At 41.0% G+C, this 27,903-nt stretch overlaps 1 protein-coding gene across 2 annotated transcripts; it reads left to right on the top strand.

Annotated features, from left to right (window-relative positions):
- Positions 1-528: 528 nt before the first annotated feature.
- grb2b (growth factor receptor-bound protein 2b) lies at positions 529-26,940 on the top strand. Of its 2 annotated transcripts, none has more exons than XM_054759916.1 (6): positions 529-753; positions 3,266-3,519; positions 20,116-20,213; positions 22,188-22,310; positions 23,180-23,363; positions 25,211-26,940. In XM_054759916.1, exons 2-6 carry the CDS (start codon positions 3,442-3,444, stop codon positions 25,394-25,396), a joined length of 669 nt encoding a protein of 222 aa, XP_054615891.1. In that variant the 5' UTR covers positions 529-753; positions 3,266-3,441; the 3' UTR covers positions 25,397-26,940. The 2 variants fall into 2 exon arrangements, with proteins under 2 accessions (XP_054615891.1, XP_054615892.1); XM_054759917.1 differs by having other exon boundaries at positions 531-753; positions 23,180-23,348.
- The last annotated feature ends 963 nt before the right edge of the window (positions 26,941-27,903 follow it).

A 27,903-nucleotide genomic window follows, 5' to 3' on the forward strand; every position in this document is an offset into this window, starting at 1 on the left:
ATACTCCGTCGTACTTAAACACTATCAGCAATGGCGCTGTTGTTGTAACCAATCAGATTTCAGATTCGCCTCACAGGGTATTACGTCAGCATTTTTCCGCCCTCTGACAGAGGAGTTGGTTTCGAATCCCTGTCAGGATAAATGGCAACACACGGCAAAATATACCATTACATTGAGAATATACTGGAGACAGTATTTCTATAGAAAACCTTTGTCTTGGGGTGTAACAGTGCTTAGATTAGTATACACATTTTTTTGGCCCTTTTACAGAATAAAAAGAAAGATACAATGATCAGGTCCCCTTTGATTTTGGTGGGAGTTTGATCACCCCTGTTGTAATTGCAGTATCGCCCACCCCGTATCGAGGTCCATAAAAGAAGACCTTTACGCTATTATATATATATTCATATGGGTGGTGCATGAAAACAGTGAAATTGTGATTAAACGAATGGAAGCTGATAAGGGACGCCGTTGGGCGGTGACAGTTGTGGGGGTTAAGTGAAACAGCCGGACTGGGCGGAGCTACCGTCCCCACAGCACGGGTTTGACCGTCCCATCTCTGTAGAGGGAAGCGGAAATAAACGTCGCTAAGCTTATGCTAACAGCTACAGTCAGGCTCCGAGGACGGGCTGGAAGCGATACATGACAAACATCGGCTGCTTTGTACCAACAAACAGACAGCGAGACGCGGATAACAACTCGGCAGGGATTTATTTGTTACGGTGGTAACGTCGACACGGAATATCTCAAGTGGTGAGTTGGACTTAAGCGTTCCATTTTTGAACCTGAAAGTTGCCCCGCTGTTTCCTTTCCCGACGCAGGCTAGTCAAGTTGAGTGGAGCTAGCTAGCGGAGCTACGCTAGCAACAACAGCTTGCGCTACGAAAAAAAGGTGTTTTCTCCCCTTGTCATATTTGCCAACGCGAAGCTATCGGCAAGGCTCCCGTCGTTCATTAACATCTCTAAACCTGTTTTTTTCCCGTGTCGACTAATGTCGCCACCTCTTAAACCTGTAATAATATATCAGTGGAAGTGAGTTTGATAACCACTTTATATCGCAGTTATTGTTACCCGACCGTTAGCCAGCATGCTAGCCCTAGCATTGTAGTAGACAGGGCGCAGTCTTGTGGGGGCTAACGGAATAAGTCTCTTGAAAGCACCACTTGATGACGCTCAACATACTATTTAACTTGTTGTCTATATGTACATCCTCAGAGTAAGAAAACACAGCAAGTTTATCGGGGATTCTCGCAGCCTGTGCATCTTAAACGCCAGCCCCGTCTTGTGTTACATTGTTTGACAGTGATCGAATGATTTATTGATCGCCTGTCTGACGATCATTTAAATTCATCATTGAATAGTGTCCTATATTTAGATGTCACAAGGAGGACTTTCCTAGAAGTGTCCTCACATCTTCCGTTGTAACGTCTCGCCGGGACGTGTTCTGTAAATAAAGCAACATTTTTATTTGTTGTTGCCGGGACTTTCATGTAAGATTTAATGCCCTCACGGCGACGAAAGGTTGTGTTAGATTGTACGGCGGCATATTAGTAAACAAGTTAACGAGATAACGCAACGTTATCCGTTTAGCAAGTGCAGGTTAAGCTAATGTATCACCGACAGCTCTGCGTAATCTCCGGTCTGCACAGGTGGGTTAGCAGTAAATCTGTTTGTAGTCGTTGGCAGCGGTTCTCGCAAACATTTGCTATAAATGCATAAACAGTTAACTTTTTTTTCCCAGTCATTCACTTAAAAAAAAAAAAAATCAGCAGTTGAGCAACAAAGTCCGGAATGTCTGGACCGCACCATTTTCTTTGATGTCAGAGCAACATTTGCAGTAAAATATGGGGGTAATTGTGATGATGAGTTTCAGTGTTTCCCACAGGACGACAATCCTACAGTGTCCAATAACTTGCATAATATGGCTAAAAAAACATGATACATCTATTTGAAGACACGTGCGTGTTGTTAGTTGTTAGTAGGGGTGTAACAGTACGGCAAGCTCATGGTCCAATGCATATCTCGGTACCGGGGCCACGGTTTGGGACAGTATGTTTTGAATGACTTTCAAAATGAGGCGAGACAATGCAACTGCAATTTGCTGGCAGGTAAATTCTCCAATAAATAGAAGTTTCAAATAAAAATATACAGTCATTCCTCGTTTATTGCGGTTCATTGGTTCCAGACCCCACCGTGATAGGTGACATTCCGTGGTTAAAGCATAGAAAACCTGTTTACAGCCTTCTAAATATGGGTTTCAACATAAATTCGAGCCCGCTAAACATGAAATAACACCCCTATAGTCACCTTTACACTCGTATTATCCAGACGTGTGGGGAAGAAGTGACGTCTGGAGTTCAGAGTTGAGTTTTAGCGGAGGTGGAAAAGTGCTATACAAGTGAAAGACCAGTTACCATTTACTGACACCTAGTGACGAGTGTAGAGTACTGCATGTTGGATGCTTCTTCTTCATTTATATTTGTATTTTATTTCATTTACTCATTTTTATGCATTTATTCATTAATTTAGGGGGAAAAAACATATTTAATATTTCCGTAGTTGGAGCATAGCAAACCTGTTTACAACCTTCTAAATTCCGTTTTTAACATTATTAAAGGCCTCTAGACATAAAATAACACCCCTATAGTCACCTTTACAGGACGTAATATAGAGTCACACAAATTAGCTTTGGGAGAGGTTCTTGGGGGGTTTTTTTGTTTGTTTTTTTTACTTCTGGTTTGCTGATTTGAGTCACACGACTTGGATTCGACTTGACATTATCATCAAAGACTTGCCACTCGACTTGGACTTTAGTCCGATGACTTGAAAATACTTTATTTTCAGTGAATGTGTTGAATAAAATGTGTCCCCATTAAAAGTATCCAACTAGCGTGATCGTTATTATGCCATTTCCAGCAAGACGGCATATTTTCCCTTTGAATCTGCCTCACTGAATGCATCTGTTAACGTCCAATCAGGTTTAGCATCAAACAACGAATGTGTGTCTTACATTTTGCCCTTCGTGGCCGCTTGTGTTTGATGAACATGTAGCTCGAATGCATTCTTGGTGGCTCAAATTTATGAGTGGTGGGCCGCCACAAATAAATGACTGTATGGGGAAACAGGGTTTTATGATTTAAAAAGTCTTGTCAGCCTCGAGGACTTCCCGCCCACAGCTACTTTTAGGCGGCTGTCGACCTTTCTCACAAACCTGTGCAGTTTGTATCATTTTCTCTTAGTCAGCTTCTTCTCTCACCCTCTTACAGGAACCTCGCTGCGACCTTTATGTAAGGTCAAAGCCCTAAAGCAACGGGTCACAGACGGGAGGAGAGACTCGGAGAACAGCATCTGGCCTCAGAAGCCGGGATAAGCGGTGTTTTTATTTTTTATTCAGTCCCCCCCAATCGCAACTAGAGCCAAGACGTTGACTGGCACGCAAACCATGGAGGCCATTGCCAAATACGATTTCAAAGCAACTGCTGATGATGAGCTGAGCTTTAAGCGTGGAGAAATCCTCAAGGTAAGTGAAACCAGTTTTTGTTCACATTTGAGAGAATGTCTTGCCTGTAGAACCCATAATTACGAAATGCACTTCTGCTGTGGTTGGAGTTCCTCTTGGGATCATTCCGTTATGTAAGCTGAGTTTGATAAGTGTCATCAGCATGATGATCTCTTATTACTTTATGAGACATGCAAAAAGGGAATACGAATAAGGTCCAGAATTTGTTTGGATCTGAAAACAACCTTTCCTGGAAATACTTCTCCAGGATCAAGCTGATGCCGTCATTAAACCTTTATTAACTACACAGGCAGCGTTCTACCATTTTTACAGTCATGCAAGTGTAGAAATAAGTTAACCACTTTAATCCTGCTTGGTTTTATGTCAAAACAACCCAACGATGAGCGCGTAATAGACGGTGCAGATGCACCCTGAACACTTCATTTTTAATCATTTTTCTTACGCTGTTAAAGCTAATGACCTTTTGCTGTGATGCCGCTTCGTGTTTGCGATGAGGTTGGTCGTATGACTTCCCAGTTCTGTGCCGCCACGGGGAACTTCAGCATGCACTCGGATGCAACGTCTTTTTACTGCCACGTGGCTGACATAATTCCTGCTTCTTGCTACTTTGTGAGCATGCTAGCAAACACGGTTGCTGTGATCACATGGGCTCTATCCGGTCCCTGCTGGATAGACACGGTGGGGCGCATTCTGGAATCGACTGCTTGTATCCGAGTGCCAATATTGAAGATTTGAAATGCATGCTGATAAAATCTGATGTTTTTTTTTTTTTTTTTTTGCTGATATCTGCTCTATATGCGATCGGGACATCCCTGGCTGTAACGACAGGCTACATTCACAGGCAGTCCCATTATAATGTGTTTCTGAGCAAGGACGAGCAGGTAGCTCCAAATCTATTTGTGGCAGCCCACCACAAATAAGCGAATATATGACAAACACTGCTACTGATAACTGATAAGTTACGTCACAATAATCATATGAAAGGTTCACACCATTTCATGCCTAGTGAGTGTGACAACAAGCATAGCAATTAGCCATTTTGTGGGCAGAGAGCTTGCGGCTAGCAGCTAACATGAGGAATGGAGACCATTTTCTGGACTTCACCGTCTTGTCATAATCTCCAGCAGAAATGGTTCTGCAATATTCAGTGGCCCTGTACAGTAAACATGCTGGAGTCCGAGTGCTTTGAATGCGGTTTTGCTTAATTCATGTAAACTCATCTATATCTCACTCGTCACACATTCTTGTTGAGGCTAGTGCTTCTCTGGGGGGGGGGGGTATTTTATACCTCACTAACTGAGCGTTAGTGAGGTATACTGTGGTCTTGAGATTCTGCAAGTCCCACTCAGGATGTGTGATGGCAGTTATCCTGTGTGGTTCCTGAATTGTACGACCTTAGGAGCTTTCAAATGTAACAGTCCTGCTGCAATTCAGGTAGTTTTGCCCTTTGTTCAGTGTGAAATAGAATTTCAGGCGTCATGCTTTCTTGTTGCCTCAACATGTCTGTCGGCAGCCTTGGTGAGATGGCCAAGATGCATGCTGCAATTTCCTACAGTGGTGTTCTTTGGATTTAAACACTATCATCATAATCTCTCTTCAGATCAGGGTGACAATGGGGCTGGGGGGGGCAGCAATCACTATATTGTAGAATGCCATTACTGCGTTTATCTTTATGTCCTTCCTCTGGGGTATGTTCCCCTCAAAATATCAAAACACCTCCATGTACGTTGTCATTCGTATGAAAGTACCCTAAAAAGAATCTTCGGTCTTCATCTTTACCATCTTCCTCTTTGGCTTATCATCACATCATAAATACCCACATGTATGCGCTAGGGCTGCAACTAACAAGTATTTCCTTAGTCCATTAATCTGAATCTTATTGTTTCAATTAATTGATTAATCGGCTAAATCAATATGAAACAAACACAAGCGACTAGTGGTTTGGTACACAACACATCAGAAAAGAGGCAACAGTGTCCATCACTGTTTTCCAAAGTCAAAGCTTTTGTGTGAATGTCTTGTTTTGCCTTAAACACAAAGATAATACAGTAGGTGTGCTGTCATAGATGACTAAGGAAATGGAAAAAAAAAAAAAAGATTCACATTTGAGAGGCTGAATCAGAGGATATTTACATTTTTAAATCAAAAACGATTCATGGCATAACAATATAGTTATGAATAATTTATGAATTCATTGATTAATTGCAGCGCAAAAAAGTAGTGGCTGTCTTATTCCGTTTTTAGACCTTAATTAAATTGTGAACCTTTATTTTTCAGGGTTCCACTGTATTAAAACTAGCATTGTGTATTGTAGTGGTTATTTTTTATTACATAGTGAGCCACTGCCACAAAATGAATGGAAAAATGATTTCTGTTATAAATCATTTACACATTTTTTTTGTGCTGTGGTGATTAGGTTTAACATAGCATCCCTAAATATTACACTGCCTGATATAATTTTTGGTTTTTTAAAGGTAAAAGTAGCATACTCAATCTCAGTCTTTACAGCCCCAGAATTTCTTTTCAGGTTATTTCTAGAGAGAATATGAATCTAAAATAGACTGCATAAATGCTGCCTCTGGCACCGTCCACAATTCATCTGAATCATTTGTTGGCCGCTTTCCCCATAGGACTCATCGCTTTTTTGAAGCAGGCACGATGTTCTTCCCTCTGTTGGATTGAATTCCCCCAGCCCACCCCCCCACCCCTTTCATCTTATTTATGCTGTTTCCCCTCTTCCGCTTGATTCCACCCCTTCTTAATGCCTCCATACTTAAGGCTGAATGTTTTTTCTCTTTTTTTCAATGTCTCATCCACTGACGCATGGCGGTTTTAAGGTGCAACAAGGAGCTCAACTTCTCATAGCTACGTTTTTCTTAAACCACAAGCTAGTTCCAGACTGTCAAAAAAATCAAGGAGATGTCTATAAACTTTCACACAGCAACACCCTTGGTTGGGAACTGTCTCTTCTTTCCGCATGTGGAACGGATGCCATCAGGGATGACGGAGTGACGGCTTAAAGAGCTGCGCCGGGCAACGAGTTGACAGCTTCGGCTTTTACTCGTCTGCTAGCGCTGCTCAGCTTTCAATCTGCAGACCCTGGTTTAAGCCCCGGCCAGGCATGTGCAGGGGCAGACCAGTCGGGTTACACTGGTGCCATGACCCGGATGAGAGTGGGGTTTAGGGGGGTGATGCCAGCAGGAATGGCTGTGCGAGTAAACCCCGCTCCCTTGACTGCGCCGGACTTTCAAGTTGACAACTTGGGCCTTTAGCTCATCGGCGAGCACTGCTAACTCCCAATCCGTTTCAAGCCCCGGGCGTGTGCAGGAACGGACCAGCCAGGTTAGAGCTGTAGACCGCAAAAAACAAGACTTGAAAACTGTTGGCATGCAAAAAGCCACTTGGAATCGTGCAAGCTTAATTTGTGTATATGCCCTGGTTTTCTCGGACGTTCTCGCTGGTACCCAAATTTGGCGACCAGTTGAAGTAATTGCTTCTCAGTAATGCCAAAGTAAATGTAGTCAAACCAGGCCATCTGCTGATGCTAATGCTAAACAGCTCTGCTCTAAGGACAAAAGGTCTCTCTCATGAGAGTATTGGCCTTGCTTATTTTAACATCCTCTGCTTCACTCGGTTTTGAGTGTCTCTGGGAGATTGTAGCTGTACAGCTATCATTCATTGGGAATTGTGAGAAAACATCATATGTTTATATGTTTGATCACATATTTATATTCATTTTGTTGTCATCTTGAGTTTAGGCTTAATGTCACACCACATCATGTATTTATTAATTCAAAGCAATAATAGTAACATTTAAGGCATACTTATCAATAGAATTTGATGCTAGGTGGTAAGTATCCTAAAGATCAGCATTCCAATCAGTTTTATCCACCGTCCACCCGTATTTTGACCTCTGTAGTTAACAGATAGTGAAGTTAACTCCAACAAAGATCAGATAGATCTTTTGTGTGGTCATTTCTAACATCAAGAAAGGACCACATTGTACAATGTCACTAGGATATTTAGTAATCAGGTTCCACAACTTGCCTCTAGCAAGCAATCACTGCGTCACTGTGTCTCACACAGCTGGCCATCAGGACCAGGCTCCCCTCTAATTTACAGCCTTGAGTCATTCTGCAACATTTACTTCCATCATTTGCCTTCTCATGACTCACGAAGCAAACTACCCATGCTTGTATATGACAGGCTCTTCTTAATACCAACGTCTGTTTAGAAGACAGAATGCTTGTGAATTAAAAAAAAAAAAATACAGTTATGATTCAATAGATTTAGAATATAACGATGCTTCATTTTTCTGAATGTTACATCTACTGCTGTCCTTAGTGTTTTGGCATCCGCAGGCTTTGAGGCGAAGCAGTCTAGAGTCTGGCCACTGCCCCAAGCGGTTGTTCTCATTTCCTCCTTAAATAAATTAAGATTAACAGCCTTTCTTGCTGGCAGAATTGTCTCCTGTCAACAGATCCTTGAGCACAGTGTCAACAACGTTGCTGAGTTTGTGTCCCCTATCTACATACAAACAGCTAACACTGCAGCATTGAGGTGTTTCATGTTAAAACCTTTTTTATACGAACTTACATGGAGGCTCATCCACATTTCAGTGATCTTACACCAATCGACCTAAATGTTTTTCAGTTTATACAAAATCCCTCTGAAAGCTTTCTAGCTTTCATGCCATTTGCTAGATGGTTAGTACACAAAAATTTAGGGCCAATCCCAATTGTACCCCTTAGCCCTTGGTTTTGCGGGTTTACGTCTGGTGAAGCGGTGTCCCTGTTTTCTGTAAGGTTAAGGAAAAGGTGTACACAGCCCTTGAAAGGAAGACAAACCAGGACCTCACTTGAAGGGAAGGGGTGTGAGAACTTTCCCCTGAATCTCCGACATGAGTTCACCGCAAGTGCCACGGTGGCGCACTACAGAGGAGGTGATTCAATCACGTTCGGTCTACTACCATTTGCATCAGCACCAGTGCCGTGATGGTACAGAGTATCGATACTCATCCCTGTTTATTTGTAGTTTTAAACATATTTGCTTTGCTTTTATGTTTTTTTACTCGTTGTCTCTCCTACATTATTCCTCTCTACTACAGCGTCCATTACAATTACATGCATATGCGTCATGCCCAATTATGCAAATTAGACAATGACATCATCTAGCCCCCTACTTTTCTTTTATGGATGATTTGGAACTGGCTCTTGGTCTGCATCCCCCAATCCTTCCCAACCTCTAAGCCAAATGTCTGTCTTACCCAACATTCACACATATATATTATGTGTGTGCACACGATTAGTATAAAATACCACAGCGTAGTTTTTCTCGCATCCTGTTTGTCATCCAACCCCCCTGCAATTTCCTGCACCTCCACAGCAAACTCCAGCAACACTTTGCATGTAGCACACAGTTGCACTGATGATTCAGAGCAATACATACGTTGGTGTGAAACTGAAGAAGTCATGTGCTCTCAGCTTAAACCCAAATCCCTTTTAAATTCTGCCATTTACGGTTTTATATTTACGGTTTTTTGGTTTGTTTTGTTACAGTTTGGCCTAGCTAATTACATTTTCTGTGTAAAACCCCATCATTGTTGTCGTAGAGTAGAAAGGAGCTTGTACGCCTGTTTGAGCCGTTCAAATCTATTGAGTCGATGAAAAATAATAAGCGTAGACTTATGACACCTAAACAAGAAGTTCAAAAGACAGTTGGAAAGAAAAAAAATCCTATCCATGCTTTTTACTATAACCATCAGCTCCGGGTATCTGTGGATTTCTTGGCTGCTCGTGCAGCTATAAATGGAGAGCAGAGTGGTCAATAAATCCCTGACTTGCTCATCGTGCAGTACATCTCGTCCTCACCAAGAGTTACACTGCCTAAGAATTTTAGGATGTTGCTATAGATGGAAGGAAAAAAATATACATTAAAAGTTCAGGATGTATTTGCATATGAACTCAATCATTCATTCTTAAATTGGATGGAATACTTTAAGAATCGTGAGGTTCCCTGACTGTACTTTAGGATGCCTCCCTTTTCTCCATATACATGATTTGCTCTACCTCGGTGCAAACGCCATTGCTGCCAGGGCTGTAAACTCGCAATTGACTCACTGAAGACTATTGAATCTGCCAAAACCTCAATTACACACAGTATGTACCGTTTAGCCGAGCAGTTTGGGGTCGTAAACTATTGGATCATCCCATTCCAGTTTTGTAATACCCTTTTGTAGAGTTGCTAACACAGCGTCTTCGGTATGCTTGTTACGGGTAGGGGGAGGGTAGACTTTATTGAATGAGAAGTCAATATACTGGATTATCACTGAAACAAGCGTTCAAAGTTGCCTTTTTGGGTCATAGGGAGGCTACTCTGCATACGGACAGTCTTCCTACTGTACTTCTCGGGTTTCATATATTCTTTTGCGCAGTGTGACGACTTGTACCTCACTTCCATAGTAATTACAGTGTGACCCTTTCATCTAGGTGGTTGTTTGGTGTAAAGTACAGAATGACCGAGTTTCTCTCAGTTATGCCGTGCTTGCTGATAAAGCTGTGGCGTATGGTTTATTTTGAAGATAATTAGAGCCAAATGTGAAAAATGAAAATTGATGTCCATGGGCATTTTCTGCTTTTATCTCATGCAACGCTGCCATCGTGCTGCTGTTCCAAGTGCCTGTGTCAAAGCATGTGGAAAGTACAAATATTGCCTGAGTATAGCGATGAAGGAAAGTGTGTTTGCATGAACTATCTCTGTCGTTTTCCCTTTTGTGCCAGTTTGTACTTCCTTGTATTTGCAACATCTGCTGCAAGTCAACATATAGCTGCAGGCCTGGCAGTCTGATTTACGTAGCCGAAACTCCAAGTAGCCTCTCAGGCCCAATAGCCACTCAATTGGCCAAGGTTTAATATGTCAGCACACCTGCTGCGACTTGGAAGCTGAACCCTGCCAGCTTGGATTTATATCCCCTCCTCATCTATCCTTTACTCACCTTGATGGCGCAGTAAAGTATGTTCAGGAGTGGCAGTCACAGGCAATCATTCAGCTGTAAGCCCAGTGTTTTCCCTTCACATTGGTGGAGTTTTTAAGAGCTGTTGTGCATCCATGTTTAGATGGAGATGTCATTTACCTTTTAATTTGGTGATGCAATATTTAATATAAATAATTTTCCCCATAGGAAATAATGTAAATCCAATGAATCAAAAAAATACATTTTATAGAGAATAATTATTGTTTTAGATGCACAAAACAATGCAAAAATAATTATAAATGATAAATGGGTGCAACTTATTGTTGATGCAGACTTCCCGTACATCCTGGTGAGCTGGAATTCAACAGTGTTTCTCACCCACTCCATGGCGGGTTATTTAACAGTCGCACTCAATACAAAATGACGAGTGAGTCAGCAACACATAGGGCGCTTTATTTGGGCACTTAATTTCACGTAACAATACGAAGGAATAGTGTACAACGATTTGTATATCATTTGGGATTTTTTTTATATGGCACCTAGTGTGCTCCATGTAAAATATAATCACTGGTATTACAAAAAAAAACGGACTAGCTCTCACACAAATCAAACTCATGAGTGTTTTACTTGCCAAAACCACTACAGACAAAATAACATTGATTATTCGGAAAGGACAACATTTCATATGAATGATTTATGTGGTTTATTGATGTTGGCATTTGTTTGTTCTCTCACTGCTTCTTTTCTTCTGAAGAAAGATGATATTTAAATAGTACCACTCGTGGATTTTAGATGTGGTTCTGTTGGTACTAAAAAGCTGCGCAGTGAGGGAATTAAAAAAAAAAAAAGTTTCTCTTAGAGAGGATTGATTTGGGTACCGCAGAACGACTTTTAGAAAGAGAGCAAGCACAAATGCATGACAGTACTCGCAGCAGAAAGGAACATACAGTGGCTTGTTTGACTGCTCTGCAAAAGAGATGCCCTCGTTTTACACAGTTTTTGTACCCTTGAGCAGTTTTCCTAAGCGGATCACAAGGAGTCTGATTCTTTAAACTGGTCCTCTCTCTCTCCTCTCTCGCTCTTTTCCTCATTTCTTTGTCGTTGATCATTTTTCAGACACTCTTCTCCACTGGCACCCTCCGCCCCTTTTCTTTCTGCTCTTCCTCTATTCGACTTAGTGCTGAGTCAGAGAGCTGTAATTAGGACTCCTCCTCATCTCCACATCACTTCCTGCTGATGTGTGCCAAAAAGAGACATCTGTATTTAAAACAAGAACACCATCATTCTCACTCGTGACTTTTAACTCCCTACTTAGTTGTGGATCCCACGCTACAAAGCCTGAGTTGAAACATAGGTCAGAAATCGCACACTATTTAGCCAATGTATACACGATATACATTTTTCTGATAAGCCCTTATGAACGAGTAGCTAGTAATGATGTATTATATCATTTGAAGACACCTGATAAAAGTAAGATTCTGTATTAGAATACAAACCAGTACATGGATGTTTCCTATTACAGTATATACCTGTAGTGGAACCTGGAAATATGAATGCCCTTTCACAATATGACAAATCAATTTGAGGAAAAATGTGCCCTGAAGGCGCAAAAACCCAGAGGCATAGAAAATCTCCATAGATCGAGTGAGCATATATTGTTAGAGTTCACCTCCAGTAACCATCCAAACAATGAACTCCATTTTTCCTTGGTTTTTTGTTAAACGCTAAAAGGGAACTTGCAGTTAATAAAGGTGTATGGTTACAATTTGACTCTGGAACAGATTTTCAATTCCAATATTTCTTAGGGGGAAAACTAGATTACAAATGGAGGCATATTAGAGAACTTAGAGGTTCTACTGTGTTCATCTTTAACTTCAGTCGTGCAGAATAGTTGAAGGACTGTCAACAGTGATGACACTGCGCTGGCACTAGAGGTGCGATTTGTGATATGATTGATCTGTAGGATGTCTGCTCTGTAAGGGATGCTTCCCATGTGGTCCTGACCTCAAGAGTTATTCTTTATTAAATGCTTTCATTTAGTGAAGGCACTGTAATCAACCTCAGTCTGAGACAGTGAGCTCATGACCTCCCTATGGTCTTTTCAGATAAGAGTCTACAGCTTCCCTGCTGGGAGTAAAAGAGGTCATAGTCATTTGCTTGGCTTTTTTTTTTCTTTCACATTTTTCCTAAATACTGAAGCCTTGTTTATCTGGCTTTTCACACTAATTACAGCACATCAATTCCAGAGGCGCTTTAAGTAACAACTCAACAGCTTTCCACTGTTTTTAAGTGGAGGTTTCTGAACACCTCTAAATAGTCAAAACCAAAATGCAACAAAGGGAATCACACAACATATTTTTGTCCTTTTGAATATTATTTTGGGTAATCTGCAGATCAGTGCACTTACTCTCTTTCAGCAAGTCATCAGCCCACTTGCATCTATTACAGTCACAATGAAGTCCACATCATTGTCACGTTCACTGTACTCCTTTTTGGGAGTTGAGTATAAAATAATGACCACATTTTTAGTTTACAGTCTTTGTACATTGTATGTACATACATATCTTCATACATTATTGCAATTTATCTGATTTATTATGAATTGTGTAAAACGAAGACAGAACATCATCAAATTAAAAGCACAAAATGAATGCAGACCCACCATCCACTGGTACGAGTCTGGAGTTTGTTTTTCAGAGAGGATTATAAAGTTGCTGTTTGATGTGTGTGGTAACAGGCAGTGTGCTAGCAAGAATTAACTTGAGGTCGTACACCAAACAAATATGCACATTTTTGTGCATATTTATTTTTTGTGCATATTTTTGTGCATATTTAATATACACAAGCACTCAATAACGTCATCGAACCTTATGAAAAAGAAAAACAGGAAAGATACAGTATAGTAGTCGGTCTGTGCAGTGTGGGAGAAAGTTGGCACACGCACACAACAATGGCGTCTTCGACGTGTCGCCGCTCGCCGAAACAGAATGCAACAAAACAACATAAACATGCAAAAACTGTTGGAATTGGAACTGTATATTATTTTTTGAATAAAATAATAAATATAAATATTTTATTATATAATAATAATAATAATAATAATAAAGTGAGTTTTTGATGCAGTTCATTTCTCTTTTGGCTTTGAGTCACTACCTCTTCTCATTCCAAACCAACATATGCAAAACGCCATATTGTAACTGACATTTCCATGTGGTCTGATTTTAATAAGCAGTGTTTTTTGTAAGCCTGTGTGGCGTCTGCTGTGAAAATAGAAGAAGTTGCCTTCTAACTCTGAGAGCCTCCAGTGAAGCAAAATCTGTCTTTCTCTAATGACTGAGCTGTCTCACGCTCAGATTATCTCACACTCCAGAGTAATCCGTGCTCTTGATTTATTTCAATCCCTTGCGGACTGTGCCAGACGTAGTGTATTTAGCGTCTTCTTTACCATGTGTCCGCTGTCCATCTCCCTCACCTCGCTCTCGCCTTCATCTGCTGTTAGTGTTTATTTTGTACACTGTTTGAGAATGTTTCTTCTGTCTCCCAAGACCTTTTATTACAATCTGTTCTAACTGTAGAATAAAACGTGATGAAAGATTTTAATTTAATCTCCTTATGGCTGTGGTTTTATTGTGTCTAACTCAAATCAAAGCCCCCAAAATGATTATTGCTTTGTTCTGATGTTAATAGTGTCTCTACAATTATATGTTGCCAGTATTGTTAAATTCTAATAAACAGCAGACATTTAAAGTTTGATCAAAGAATATGAGTTGCTTGGTTGGCTTCAGTGAGCTGCAAAATGTCATGAGAAAAGTCATTTTGTCTTGTGTTCATTTTCCCCACATTGTTATCGACAAGTGGGAAGACAAGGTGAAAGCACTTCTATTCATCAGTGACAGTTCTTGAATAACACAAGTGATCTACTGCTTTTGTAGATGGAAGTGCTATAATAATCTAATATGAGAGAGGGGGTATGCAGTGGCAGCTGTGGAGGAGATTATCCCTGGTATGGACCTTAGCCTCTCAAATAGAAACTTATATCTATTGTGGCTCAATCAGATTAAAAAGACAAAAAAAATCAGCTAAAGGAGGGGGAGATGCAAATCATCCAATGATGTGCTTTGGAACAGAGACAGGTCAGTCCTAGACATTGCTGTGGTGTCCCATTTTCTGTATGGTATGAATACTGCCTGCCAAGCAGATATTTAGTTCTGCTTTTGCCGGTCAGTTCTGGAGACACCAGTTAGACCTCTAAGCCAATTAATAATCCAACCAATTACAGTGGGTTTTATGTGATTGGAACCAGACTGAACCAAAAACAAAACAGTGACGTACTGCTCAGTTAACGTCAACATAACCGCCTAACCAATGTGTCATTGCACATGAGTGCTATTCAGTAGCTGTTCACATTGTGTATAGTGCTTTCTGTTCGTAGGATTGCCACTTTTAATATGGGTTGTTATGATCAGATAAAGAATCGTCTCTGTGCTGTTATCCGTATTTTCCGGACTATAAGTTGCATCGGTCAAAAAAATGGTCCTGAGTAAAAAAAACGCAATGGACTATAAGTCTCATTTACCGTTATTTATGATCAACCTACTATCATCAGAGCGAGCTTTCTTTTTCTTTCAGACTGTCATGGCACCACTCCTAACAACATTAAATTCACAAGAGAGAGAAGACAAAGCCAGAGGGAGGGGGCAATGTTGATACTAACGCCTCGCCGCTATCCAGGCAAGAACCCACAAGCCCCAGTAAGGAGCCTAATCCTCAAAACCCAGCTGGACGTACACTGGCTTGCCTCGTACACCGACTTGCCCTGCCGGCGCAAGCAAAAAGGTTGCGCAAGAGAGGGACAGAGCGCATGTCACAATGTGCCTGCACACACAACAGTAATTATTGCATGTTAATAGGGCTCTGCGACCACAAAGTTAAAGCACAAATATAACTCCATAGATGTGCACCTCCAAAAAATCTTTGATCTCGTTAGCACTTTGACCAGCCCTCTTTCCTCAATCTGCATTGCTCTCCTTCTACACTGAGCCAACAAGCCAAATAAGAGTTGTGGTTTGTTCATGAAGCCGACGCCACAAGCACAACCCCGACCAAGAGCCACAAAAGTAGTGGTGTAGGGGTGCCCAAAGTACAGCTCGGGCCAGGGCTCATTTGTCATTGCATAATAACCAAATAACCAACCACCACCCCACTCAAAGTTAAAAGCAGCCACATGTTAAATGATTAGATTTTTGATATATACTGTAAGTTGCACCTGACTGTAAGTCGCAGGACTAAACTATGAAAAAAGTGACTTATAGTACATTACATTACATTTTAAAAATTCAACACAGCTTTTTTGTCGAGTGGCAAAAAAGACCATCAAATATTGGTGGAGACCAGGATAAAGGTGCAGATTTGGAAAGTTACTTACAGTACATACATACCCCTTACTGCCACCACCTGGAGTGGAGTGGAAGAATATTAGACAAACATGTTGAAGACTTTTGAATCTTGAACACCTGAGCTCCAGTGCAGCAATGGCAAAAACAATGCCGCTGTTTGCACAAGTGTCAGAAAAGTGGAACAACTTTTCTGTCATGTACACACAGCTTTTTTGTCGAGTGGCAAAAAAGACCATCAAATATTGGTGGAGACCAGGATAAAGGTGCAGATTTGGAAAGTTACTTACAGTACGTACATACCCCTTACTGCCACCACCTGGAGTGGAGTGGAAGAATATTAGACAAACATGTTGAAGACTTTTGAATCTTGAACACCTGAGCTCCAGTGCAGCAATGGCAAAAACAATGCCGCTGTTTGCACAAGTGTCAGAAAAGTGGAACAACTTTTCTGTCATGTACACACAGAGAGAAAGTAGCCACTTTGAATGACACTTTTTAGTGTCAATTTATCAGCACTGTATTTTGACAAAGAAATGCTTTGTCACTGCTGCTCCATAGATGCTTGCCAGGAAGTAGGTTTGAATGTGGCTGGAGAAGATGACACATTTTTTTGACTTGACACTGACAACACTTTAGAAAAAATATGTAAAAATTGTATTCATACTCCAGATGTTGTTGTTGTTGTTGTTATGATTGCTAGCATCTCATTTTAGGTGGGTAACGTTGTTCTATAATGTTTTCTGTTCTTCCATCGTCTGTCTTCGTACGCTTCTCCTACCAGTCCAACATTGCTAAAACAGCCTCTGGGCAGGTACACTGTGCAGTGACCCTGATTCCTTTTGTGTACATAGTGTAGATCAAGCAAGTCACACATCGTATGTTCATAACTGACGCCGGCATGTTATAGAGCCTCAAATTTGTCTTGTTAATGATCAATGTGGACTCTATCAGCACATGTAGGCCTTATTCAAGTAGATGTAACAGAAGAAAAAGCGTGTCAATAATTTGTAAATAATTGTTAATACTGATATGTTGTAATGTGTGCATTGTGTCTTAAAATAAACCTTACCAAATTTAACCTATCCCTTCTACCAATCACTGCCATCTCAACCGGTTAGGCTGGTCTCATGAAGGGTCAGCAGCTGGGAAAGGCTGGTGACAGCTGGCATTCTGCAGGCTCGTTGGAGCAAAAACACCCGGGCCGCTCGCAATTCTCTCAGCCAATGGGGCAGCTGTCATGGCTGGGTGAGGGGGAAATTATCAGTTTTTACAAGAGTGGGCAAGACGGGGCAGGGACTGTCAAAGGACCAGAGATGACAGTCGACTTAACCAAAAGTTCAGGAACTTTTTGTTCCTGTTAACTATAGTTCCTGGAACTAAAAAGTTCCTTTGCCCTGTTTGGTGTGTGTTTCCATTGCAATTCAAAGTTCAGGGTAGTTTATTCAATCAGCCCGATGACGTATGATGGAGTGGTATTTTTCTGCACTGATGCCATTTAAGTAAACACTATTAGGCCAGAAACTACCGATTATTTTCTTAGTTCATTTAATTTGAAGCTTGTTGTTTCGAATAATTGAGTGTCGGAGGATGGTGTCCAAGGGCCGGAAAAATTAGGAAGAGAAAGTTACTGTTTCCCAGTGTGTGGCGTGTAGCCTCAAACGTGCAAAAATAAGAAGAAAATGTTTTTGAAAGTTACAAAGAAATATACTTGAACTATCAAAAAATACCGCAGCAAAATTTATACTCAATAAATTTGCTGAAAGAAAGCACATGTTTAGTTTTGTTTTTTTCAGCAGCACGGTTTCACAAAAGGCCCTCGCGATCTAACCCCTGCTGCTCCTTTTGTCGGGCTCTCAGTATGTTTCTCTATAGCCCATAGGTTGGTTTACAAACCACATGCACCATTACAAACTCTCCACAAGCTGGACACCAACAGCGCTGCTTTTCATTATACCAAGTACCCTATAATTATCATAATATACTCATCCATACAGTTATTTCTCATCCCTCACTAAAGATTAAATCACCAGAAAACAAAAATACAAAAAATGGTCTTACGTCATTTGCCGTAAGACCATATAATCATTTATATAGTAGCACAGCAGTGAGCTTATTGTTAAAATGACATTGTAAATTAACTCCATACCTCCAGTTTAACAGCAGTAAGGCTGATTAAGTAACCATGTGACCATGCGTTGTCTTTCCATCCATCCATTTTCTATGCCGCTTCTTTCTTTCCTCACAATAGAACATTTACACCTTTTTAAGCAGTGTGACTGTGAGCGGCAACAGTTTTTTTTACCCACATTTTGTCACACCTGCTGCCTCCATAAGTAAAGGTCTGCTTTCTATTTCTGAATGAAGTGAGATGTTTTTAAATGCCATCCACCAACACAAGAATGATACGAGTCAAGACAATATCACAATTTTCAATCAACTTTTCTTCTTTTCACTCCTATCAAGACTTGTTTTACCTGACATGCAGAAACACCAGAGCGTCTCTTTGTGGCTAGGGCAGTGTTTTATAGAGAGGCAACTACACTTGTCGACTATTGCACAAAATGTCAGAGAGATGGTGAGTGTAGCTGGAACTCAGCAATTTGTTACATCACTCACTTTTATTGCAAATGTTCATCCAAAGTCGCAGGCGGAGGTGGGCTGTACGCCCTCTGAACGAAATGTACTAAAAGACAACCAATCACTGCCTTTTACGGTCCGCGTCGCCAGGGTAAAGGGTTTTTGGAGGTTCAAGTCAAGCTACGCAGGAGGACTTGGTGGGGTAGGCGTTAGCTGGCAGTGCAAACACTGGCTCCTCAAAGCTTTAGCATAATCCAGGCTTCACATTGCAATACCAGATACTAGCACCCTCGGTGGACGTCATTACAATCATTTTCAGCTTTAATTTTTCTTAGTTTTTAAATTGGAAATGGCCTGATTCATCCAAGACAAGGGCCGTATCTGGCTTGTGGGCCACCAGTAGGCCGTGTCTGGAGTAAACTATGCATTCTGCAAATAATTAGGTCTATGTGTGTATTCGAGCAGAGGCCACTATTTGAAGATGTTTGGTAGTTTAGATTTGGAACATGATCACGGAAGGATGAATGAGTGCACCACAGTGGCGGTTACATGCCACTGTGACCTCGTCAAGCATGTTAATGGATTTGCATAAACAATATTCTCAGAACACCTTGGGTCAGGGGTCTCAAATTCAATTTACCTGGGAGGAACAGTCAGGGTGAGGGTGGGCTGCATCATGTATTGGGAGTGATGGCGGCTCCCAGCATGCCTTGCGGTACTTCTTCTGTAAAAAGTTTCTGAAGTTACGTGTTAAGAGTTAACATAGTAGTTATTATTCCCCATAGTAGTAATTTCCCTCTCCCCAGCAAGTGCCTATGGCCTCACATACACTGATCTTGATGTCAAGTGGGGGCCACAAAATATGTCCCGGTGGGCCACAAAAGGCCCGGGGGCTGCAAAATGAGACCCCTACCTTGGGTGAACTCCTTCAGACTGGCACAAAGAGTGACCTGACAATGGCCATTGTGACTGCACCATGGATTTGATAACTCAGCATTTCCAAATAATGACACAGTTCTGCTTAAACGTGTAATCGTCTAAAATGATGATGTTGGTGACATTTCTTTTTCAAAAGGTCAAAGACAGAGGGCCTTTTGTTTCTCTAGTGGGCCACCACAGGCTAATTGGTTTTACAGATATTGAGCTTTTTGGTTGGTGCTGCACCATGTGACAAAGCTCTCTGTCAGTCCTTTTGCTGTAGTAGAGAGATTTCTAGAGAGATCTATCAAAGATCATTCACTGTTATTATACAGTATATAGAGGCTGGACACGTGGATCTCGTGAACTGCAAATGTACTGATTGAAGGAGGCTTAAAATTGTTAGTTAATATTTCGAAAGAAGACGCAATTCACCCGCTCACTGTCATTATAAAGGGACACATACTGTAACTTTGACCTTTTAGTATGCAGGGTTTTTTTTATTGCAATCTTGATTGTATTTGCTTGTCATATTCTTGAGGTTTGCTTTCAAATATTTGCCTAGCAGTTACCTTGTATGCAGAACAAGCGCCATCCAAAGCCACCGGAAATTTAGTTAGATGCTTAATAGCCCAATTTAAAAGTCCTGCTTGATGTAACTTGTTTCCATTGTTGACACGGCATGCAGCAATACCAACAAATGATTCTCCGTATTTGTTTTGTCATCACCAGGTATTAAATGAAGAGTGCGATCAGAACTGGTACAAGGCAGAGCTAAATGGAAAAGACGGCTTCATTCCCAAGAATTACATAGAGATGAAAGCACATCCGTAAGTATTTCATCATAAACATGTCTGTAAACTGTGCACATTTTTACCTTGGTTTCATCCAAACAGTAATGCACTGTGCAAAAGTCTTACACTACCATATGATGACGATGGCATTATGATCCATGTGCCACCCATCTCCAAAGTTTGGTGGAAATTGTGTATTAGTGATTAGACCACCCTTGTTTCTTCAGTTTATTGATCTATTTTAATGCCTGGTACAACTAAAGGTACATTTGTTTGGACAAATATAATGATGATAACAAATATTGCTCATAAGAGTTTCATTTAAGAGCCCATGTCTAGCAACGTCCATGGTTTTCTTGATAGTAACCAAAATCTCTTAAGATCTTACATGAATAGCTATAGCATTGCACTGCCATATAAATGTAACGCTTATGTGCTATTTTTGTTGTCATTGTTATATTTGTCCAAACAAGGGTTCCTTTAGTTGTATCAGGCAACAAAATAAACAAGAAACTGAAGAAACAAGGGTGGTCTAATCATTTTTTCCATGATTGTATATGGTGATTCCAGGAGAAATTCTTAAGAGACATCAAAATATGAGACACCAAGTCCAATCAAATTGAGCGTTGTTGTTCTTGGAAAGGCAAAAGCTACCAAAATTAAAACAAAATGAGATCACGCTGCTTGAGGTCCCCCCCCCGCAATCCGCTATAATCGTCTTCCCAGCCAGTGATGTGCACTGTAACTAAAGCTTGACTTACTTGGTGTACATGTAATATGCTGCAGGCCTTTTGCCCTTAATTAATTATTGACCTTATTGTTGCACAATGAGATGTACCTTTTTCCCTGGCGGGTGAATTGTATTGGACTTTGTTGTTGCTGTGATTTCATCCCACTTCAATTTGGACTCATGTGATAACAAAATCCAAGGGTTTTCTGTCCTCATAGTTATGGGGAATCAATAAGTCAGCCAACCTGTATTAACCTGCACACACCACCAGCTGGCACATGTTACCAATAGTGATTGTACAAAAAATGTCTATATTCTTCACGATTATAAGTTAACCAGAATGAGATTGGGGGAGTGGCGTTAATAGCTGTCACTTACTCGCGGCTCGTGCACAGGCACATGCCCGCAGTGTATGCGCACATAAAAGCATAAAGTGTGTGTGTGTGTGTTGGGGGGGGGGGGGGGGATGTCACTGATGATGTAGTACACTGCTGACGGGGAAGTCTTACAATTCTATGTGAAAAAATCCGAACTATGCCATTAATATGTATATATGTGGTAGTACAATAGTGCAACTATTTGTCTTTGGCAGCATATAGTACACGTTGGAAAGGAAATCCTAAAATGTTACTTAATGTGATGACACAGAATGTTCTGTCCCAAAGTGCACCATAGAGTAGATCCACGCTTTTCACAGGAATTCAGTTCCGGACCCACCTGCAATTGTAATTGATATGCTTAGATAAATGTGTAAACCCTCCTGTCATTGTTCACTCGCAATACAATGCAGGTGTTCTATTCACAATAATAGTGACATGAATGTTCCATGTACTAAATTCACTATTAAATTGTGCATAACAAAATTCCACTCGCTAAAATGCAACATGCTGAGTGCTATGGTAAGCATGTGCGCTGCCTGGGTCAGAGGGAAGTATATAACTGCCAAAAAGATGGCGGCGGATGGTGATACCGTCCTTGAATCACTCATCTCATACTCAATCACACATCAGTGATTGTGCAGCCTTGTGGTGCCGCCAGAAGCGTTGGCCATGGCATTATCAAGATGAGACATTTTATTTGGCTTTGGTAGTGTTAATAACTAAAAAGGTCGGTCAGGAACTTTATTTTTCCCACCTTCACCTTTTTATTCACTTTGCCGCTCTGATGTAGCAGCATACATATGAAAAAAAATTGTTTCCCGGGAGCACTATGGAAGAATACATACAAAATGTGCTATTTGGGGCTTGTTTGTGAGTCAAAACATTTTGCTACTCCTCCAGGTGGTTTTTTGGGAAGATCCCTCGAGCCAAAGCAGAGGAGATGCTCAACAAACAAAGGCATGATGGCGCCTTCCTCATTAGAGAAAGTGAGAGTGCACCGGGCGACTTCTCCCTCTCTGTCAAGTGAGTAGCCCCGCTCACACTGCTTCCTGCCACTCTAGCTAAACTTTACCATCTATCATCATTCACGCTGCTAACAGTTGATCAGCTTCACAAGTTTCCATGTAAGTCTGAATCATCGCCACAGCTACTTCCTTATTCAGAAGAATAGAAGTCATCCCTTCCCTCTGCTGAGCTGGGCTCACTCGTTTTTTTTTTCTTTTTCCAGTATTTGCTTAGTAAACTGCCTTACTTCCTCATAACTGTTTCCATTTTGACCTTCCCCAAAGACTCATCATATCACAGCAGGTTAAGTTCGACTGGTCTGTCCGCACTATTCTGTTTTGTCCTCTGAATCGATTGTGTGACATTGATTGTTGATTGATCGTGTCTTGAAGCAATTGAGGCGAAATGAAGTGCACCGCTTTGCTGCAACCAGCAGAGGTGCTTCTGTTTCAGCTTTTGCAGTTTAAAGCGCAAGATGTGAGAAGTCCATGTCAACCTCCACTCTGACATAACTCCCTTGGGTAGCATTATTCTCATATACCAAATAATCAGATGACTTATCATTCATTTCCCAGTCGTTTCCCATTGATCAACGTCAACTTTATGTATACAGACATCCCTCGCTTAATTTAGGCCAAGAATAAGTATGATTTGTTTAAAAATGCATTTTTTACTAATAATAGGCAGTATTCAACCACGAAACTGCTATCATTTATTAATACATTTTTGGCACGATGTTCGAACTGTGATGTAGCGAAGGACGACTGTCGTGTATTTATTATTATTATTATTATTATTATTATTATTATTATTATTATTATTATTAGATCGATTGTATCTCTGTATACTTGTATAGTACAATTTACTACCAAAACCCTCTTTTCTAGGTTTGGGAATGATGTGCAGCACTTCAAGGTTCTCCGTGATGGAGCCGGGAAGTATTTCCTATGGGTGGTGAAGTTTAACTCCCTCAACGAGCTGGTGGATTACCATCGTTCCACCTCTGTCTCCCGTAACCAGCAAATCTTTTTGCGAGACATCGAGCAGGTCCACCAGGTAACAACTGTCACGGTAACTTCCTGCGGTGCTCTTCCTTCTTGTTTTCCAATATCATCATTAGTCTTTAGGATTTTTGTCATTTAAAAAAAACGGTTATGGCTAATATTGACTCTCTAAACCCGATAATATGCCACACATACTTATTAAGCACATTTTAAGTTGTAAAATGTATAGGTACTCACCGCTAGTGAGTGATAACATCTCAGTCACGGTGTAGCCATTGGCCTGGTCATCAGGTTTTTGTGACAACCATGCTTCCATCTCTTGTGGCACCGCCTCCGTCTCCTTCTAAAGCGGCTAGGGCTTGCTAAGTCCTCCCGGCTGCCAGTCCGAGACGATGCAGGCGTTCCTCCAATGCCGCGTCTACATAATCCACACTGCACACCTGTTGTAAAAGGAAAGGAAGGCTTGCACATCTTTCAAATACAGGTGCATGTCAGTAAATCTGAAAGTAGTACAACATATCAAGATTATTCCAGAATCACGAAGTGGTTTCTGGAAGTATTTCACTCTGTGTAGAAATACACACACATACATCTAGTATCTCACTATATTGATGAACAAATGCGTTATAATGCATGACCAAGTCAGTTGTTCAGAATCGCATGAGTAGCGGTGGAGCTGCCTCAGGATTACCCTGTATGCCTTGCGGGCGCCTTTTATAAATAATAAATGATGTTTACGTGTTTGTTGTTAGCGTTTAGTGGTTTGTCCATTGCCCAGATGGAATGGTAGTCATTTGTTTTGTCATTGTGTCATTCTGTTTGACATTCTTCCCATGTGCCCTGTTTGCTATGTCTTTCCTCAAGCAAGCAGACAATTTCCTGTGAGACCAAGTTCGTCACACAGAGTTACGATGCCATCGCAGATTGTACCATTATAATGTGTCGCAGTCCAAATGTATTTGTGGCAGGCCACACTGGGAAACACTGCTATCAGTCGTTTTCATGTTCCCTCGTGATTAGCGCATTCAATCCCAGCCATTTTTCAAAAGACAACCTCTTCAGTACCGGCCATTTTAGACAATTATGACTGATTTTTCATGGCACACAGAATATTGTGTTCTCTGGCTATATAAACATGGAACCTACCAAAAGATTACTCGTCTTTCACCAGGGAAAAAAAAAATCAACCTTTTTCTATTCTTTAGTAATCAACAGTCGAACATAGGTGAGTTTCAGGAAAATATCCGTTCCCAACAAGAAAGGAGGAAAAACAGCTTTTTGTGAAAATATACATTTAAAGCATAACTTTCACTTTGACACAAATGTTTCGCTTTTGTGACAGCTCAAATATCTAAACAACTATACCAATGTAAACAACACAAAATGTGTTGTTTTACATCAAAATAACTATTTATTTACCAATATAACACCATGAACTATTTAAAATGGTCACATTTGGAACTAAGCTGTATTTGTTTTTTTTTTTTAATTTCCCTACAATGCGCGACATTCTGCACACGACACTCCTCCATGCTCTTCCACCTCCTCCTTGCTGTCGAGTGTGTTTTTACAGGCAAATGATGCATGCCGAGCTCTTATCAAATGCGCTTCTGCCACCTTATGGCCATGTTTATGGCTTAAAACTGCTGTAAAAGTGGCATCTTTTTGTGTGCAGTTGCCTAAGACGTATGAACATGTCTTTGCGATCAGGCATTTGGGTTTATAAAAACGTATAAATACCTGTTTTTGGTATTGAATGAGTTAAGAATGACATCTGTCTCCAGTGCGGCTCCAGTTTGAGTTTCCTTCCACTTTTTTTTTTTTTTTTCGTTTTTCCTGTTGCTTCGCCTGCCCATCCCGTTCCACTCTTGCTAACCTCTTCCCGCCTCCCGTTTCCTTGTTTCCATTGCACAGCATCCCACATACGTGCAGGCGCTCTTTGACTTCGACCCCCAGGAGGAAGGAGAGCTGGGTTTCCGACGCGGCGACTTCATCCAAGTCCTGGACAACTCTGACCCCAACTGGTGGAAAGGCGGTTGCCACGGCCAAACGGGCATGTTCCCCCGCAACTACGTCACGCCTGTCAATCGGAACATGTGAAACAGTCCCACCATGTAAACGGCAACACCACCACCACCATCATCATCATCATTCTAGGTCTCATCAGCCCCCTCCCCTCCATCTGATCCCCAACCAGCCCCTCCACCTCCTCGTGGCCATCACACAATAACAGGAGCAGACAGGAAGAAAGCAAACAAGCGAAAGTGAGAGAGAGATAAGACGGAAGTGCTGTCGTAGGCGGTGCTTTGTGGGTAGGTGGCAGCTGAGCATAATCAACCTAAAACTTGCATTGAGGTGAATGCCTCAGTGAGGATTCAAACTGCCTCTTGAGGGAATCAAAAAAAAAAGAAACGAAAAAAAAAAGCATAGTGCAACCAAGCGTGAAGATAACCAAATGATTCAAGCGCTACAACTCCCACAGTTTCTGTCTTCTCCTTAACTTCTTAACATTCTGCCTTCTTGTGTTTTCTTTTGGTTCTCCTTTTGCCGCATGTTGTTTTAATGCCTCTGTTTTTAATGGGGGGGGAGAAAAAAAAATCTAAAAAAGAAATGCTTTTAAAAATGTACAAAAAAGAAGAGAAGTGATGCCATACGCAGCAAGTTTCCATGTCTAAGATGATTGGCCAATGAGCATTGTACATCGGCCTCTGGCTGTATAAATAAATCAACTATAGAGAGAATCCATTTTTTAAGAATATATATTATATATTTGTATGTGTTTGTCTGTATTACCTTCCATCACACATTGTATTATTTTCCATTTGTAAATTATGTTGAATCCTTTGTTAGTCTGGATAAGACCTGGTAGCTCTCGAATGTGCCGAATTGTCCTTCAAGTTTCTATCTGAGCCAGCTCAGATACACATGGCGTGATATTCAAGGGGGACGGCAATTCCCATTGAATTGTTTGTTGTTGTTGTTGTTGTTTTTGTTTTTTTGTTTTTATACGAGGAAGTCTAGTTAGAATCCAATCCTGTCGGGAAGCTCCTGTTGACCAGCAAGTGAGATGCAAGATGCAAGCCCTGCATGAGGTCATCCACCTTTTCCCCCCCCCAAAGGCGATGTATTTATTGCAGCCATTTTGACTTGGGCACCGAATGTAGCTGACTGAGTCTACAGACATGACCATGAGGGAAGCAGGGCCGGAGAACTCAACCACACGACCGTGCAAGGGATTTTAAAAGACACGCTGTCATGTTATCCATATTCATTGACAGAGGGGGGGCGGAGTCTGCGCCTCATGTGCAGGTAGTCGGCGCTCTCCTCGTCATACCTGAGATTGGATAATCAGCAACTGGCACAGATTAACAGTTCCAAAAACTGAGAGATTCTTTTTGTTGTTGTTGTTGAGAGATCAGTTGAAATGATATAAAAGATTTTGGTGTTTTTCATTTTTGTCAAATGTGGTGTCCAGCACTTTTTTTTTTTTCTTCTTTTTCTTGGTCAAAGATTTCGATCTCCATTTTAGTCCAGTTTGTTGTTTGCTGGTTTCTCGCTCTCTCTGGATAGTGCCTTTCTCTCTGGTGTTTCAGCGTTTCCCACCCACAACTTTGAGCCTGCACTAACACCCCCGCCCGCCATCCCTTTTTATGGGGCCAACCAGTCCTACAGTGAGAAACGGTGTACATAATCTAACCTGTCCCATCCAACATTCTCTGACATCACCTCGCCTTCACCTTAGTCCCCACCTACATGGAACTCTTCTTATTGAAGTGTCTCTCTCTCGCCTTGTCTTACCTAAATGATACTGTTTTGGTTTTGCTTTTTTTATTTGCATTTTTTTGTTTTTTTCTTGTTTTCAATTAATAAAATGCAATTATTAAAAAATGTATGTATTTGTGCCATTAATTTTTGTAATTGTACTGGAACCGGATCACCTCGAACGAGACCTGCCCACTGCCTTTTAATCTGAAAAATGCGAGACTCATTATTGAGCCTTGAGGGATGCCGTTACTGTTATCAGCACAACACTTTTGTTGTAGTCATCACAAATCCAGGAAACGTATTTCATTAGAAGACTTATACAGTCGTCCCCCGCTACAAATGAATAAATGACTGCTGTTTCTTGGTTGAGTATGGAATATTTGTCAAAAACAATGTAAGAAAGCAAATTATGTGTAGTATTCTGGCCCCTAGGCGTCATGACAGTGATGTGCGATACCACTGATTCTTTTCTGATTGCATACGGAGTAAAATTCAGGCTGGTATCAGTGATGCCGATAATTTGGCCAAACACACCTAACATGTCTGGTAAATAAAAAGTTGTGTATTTCAAATGATAGCATCACTCATAAAAGAATATAAGGCATCTGAGTATTTTTTTCATTTATTTTAAACAGCTGCATAACATTTAGACAAAGTCTCAATAATTGAGTGACTTGAGTTTCCACTGTTTTCCTGTTAATGATACACATTACCTCAAAAGATTGAAGTATCGATATTTTTGATTTTTAGAATGTACTTCAGAGTTTAAAGATCTGTTATCGAAGGTGTCGATATTTCAGTATCGATTCGCACATCACTCCAAAACATGACATTACCTTCAC

Source organism: Dunckerocampus dactyliophorus, chromosome 18 (assembly GCF_027744805.1).
Source record: "Dunckerocampus dactyliophorus isolate RoL2022-P2 chromosome 18, RoL_Ddac_1.1, whole genome shotgun sequence".
In the NCBI taxonomy this organism is placed as follows: domain Eukaryota; kingdom Metazoa; phylum Chordata; class Actinopteri; order Syngnathiformes; family Syngnathidae; genus Dunckerocampus; species Dunckerocampus dactyliophorus.

Coding starts and splice junctions, on each gene's coding strand:
- grb2b (XM_054759916.1), top strand. CDS start 3,442: ATGGAGGCCATTGCCAAATACGATTTCAAAGCAACTGCTGATGATGAG. Junction 20,214..22,187: donor ATAGAGATGAAAGCACATCC/GTAAGTATTTCA, acceptor CTACTCCTCCAG/GTGGTTTTTTGGGAAGATCC. Junction 22,311..23,179: donor GACTTCTCCCTCTCTGTCAA/GTGAGTAGCCCC, acceptor CCTCTTTTCTAG/GTTTGGGAATGATGTGCAGC.